Below are 1,273 nucleotides of genomic sequence, written 5' to 3'. Positions count from 1 at the left end.
CAGACAGTCGCGGCGTTCAACCTCAGGATTGTTGACAAAGTTTGTAAGACATTTCCTAATATCTGAAAAGTTGTTATGAGCACAACTCTTTTACATATAATATTTTTATACGCTAGCAATATATATTTATATATTATTAAAATTACTAACCTAGATTTCCACGTCACTTATGGAGTACTATTATAGTTGCGTTTTTTTTTAAGTGGTAAAGTAAATATGTTTATCAATTCCTGGACACTTACCTAATCCTAGACATTCTTATAGTTTTGGTTTTTAAATATGAATATTTAAGCTTTCAATATAGAATATATTTACATACTCAGTACTTGTACATAAAATTTTATGTTAAAAGTTTATATATTTGTATTTAAAGACCAAAATAGATTGTTCAGTATTAGGTGTCTGGGCGTTGATACTTTTCCTTATTTCCAATAGGTCTATTCAATATAGTTATTGAAAGTATTTCACAGATCTCGTAATGTCAACAGTCCTGAGACCGAGCGTCGCGATTATTAATTACCCGCAGTTACGTGGGCCGTCGGACGAGCTGGACCGAAGTTAATAACAGGAAGTAAAAATGTACCCCTCGAAATTCGACTCATTTATATAAATAATTCCGAGTACTGATATAAGAAATAGAAGCCTTTCGTGTGTGTATTGTATGATACATCTATTTAGTAAAATAAAATGTTAATAAAAATATTGTTAATTAAACATGTTAAGCACATCGTTATACTATAGTATTTTTACAACTGAATACTTACAGAGTAACAGTCATTTTCATCAGAGTTGTCACCACAATCATTATCATTGTCACATTTGAATATTGATTTTATGCGATTACCGTTATTGCATGTAAAGGTGTCTTGGAAAGTAACAAAAGACATATTATTTAATAATATGTCGCACATTAATAATTAGAAATTGATTAATAATTTTAACATATTAATAACTTTAATTAAAAAAAATTGATTATATATTGTAATAAATAGAAAATTTATTTACACACAGACACATACAAATAAGTTAAACGCAGTGCAGTTTCAAGCCCACATAAATTGAAGAATCCCTATATTATGTCAAAGTATACGTTGAGGAAGTATAAGTTGAAGAAATTTTGTTTTTTACATAAATTTTTCTCTAGACTATATAGATACGAAATATTTAAGTTGGTAATAGTTATTGTCCCATCCTGTATATATGTGTGTATATATATATAAATATATACGTACACACACACACACACACACACACACACACACACACACACACA

The 1,273-nt window shown here is 28.7% G+C and overlaps 1 protein-coding gene across 1 annotated transcript in view; it reads right to left on the bottom strand.

The window, feature by feature from the left end:
- Nucleotides 1-1,273, bottom strand: part of LOC116847591 (vitellogenin receptor-like) — a gene marked incomplete at its 3' end in the record, with an annotated part of 38,995 nt that overhangs the window by 6,880 nt on the left and 30,842 nt on the right. The window contains exon 39 of the mRNA XM_032822723.1: nt 765-865. Coding sequence (XP_032678614.1) covers nt 765-865 — 101 coding nt within the window. The remainder of the gene's footprint in view (nt 1-764; nt 866-1,273) is intronic.

Source organism: Odontomachus brunneus, unplaced genomic scaffold (genome assembly GCF_010583005.1).
Source record: "Odontomachus brunneus isolate Ranch 3 - 2012 unplaced genomic scaffold, Obru_v1 Obru_scaffold_081, whole genome shotgun sequence".
In the NCBI taxonomy this organism is placed as follows: Eukaryota; Metazoa; Arthropoda; class Insecta; order Hymenoptera; family Formicidae; genus Odontomachus; species Odontomachus brunneus.
The sequence above is the reverse complement of the archived record's forward strand: the minus strand, read 5'-3'. Positions and strand labels throughout refer to the sequence as shown.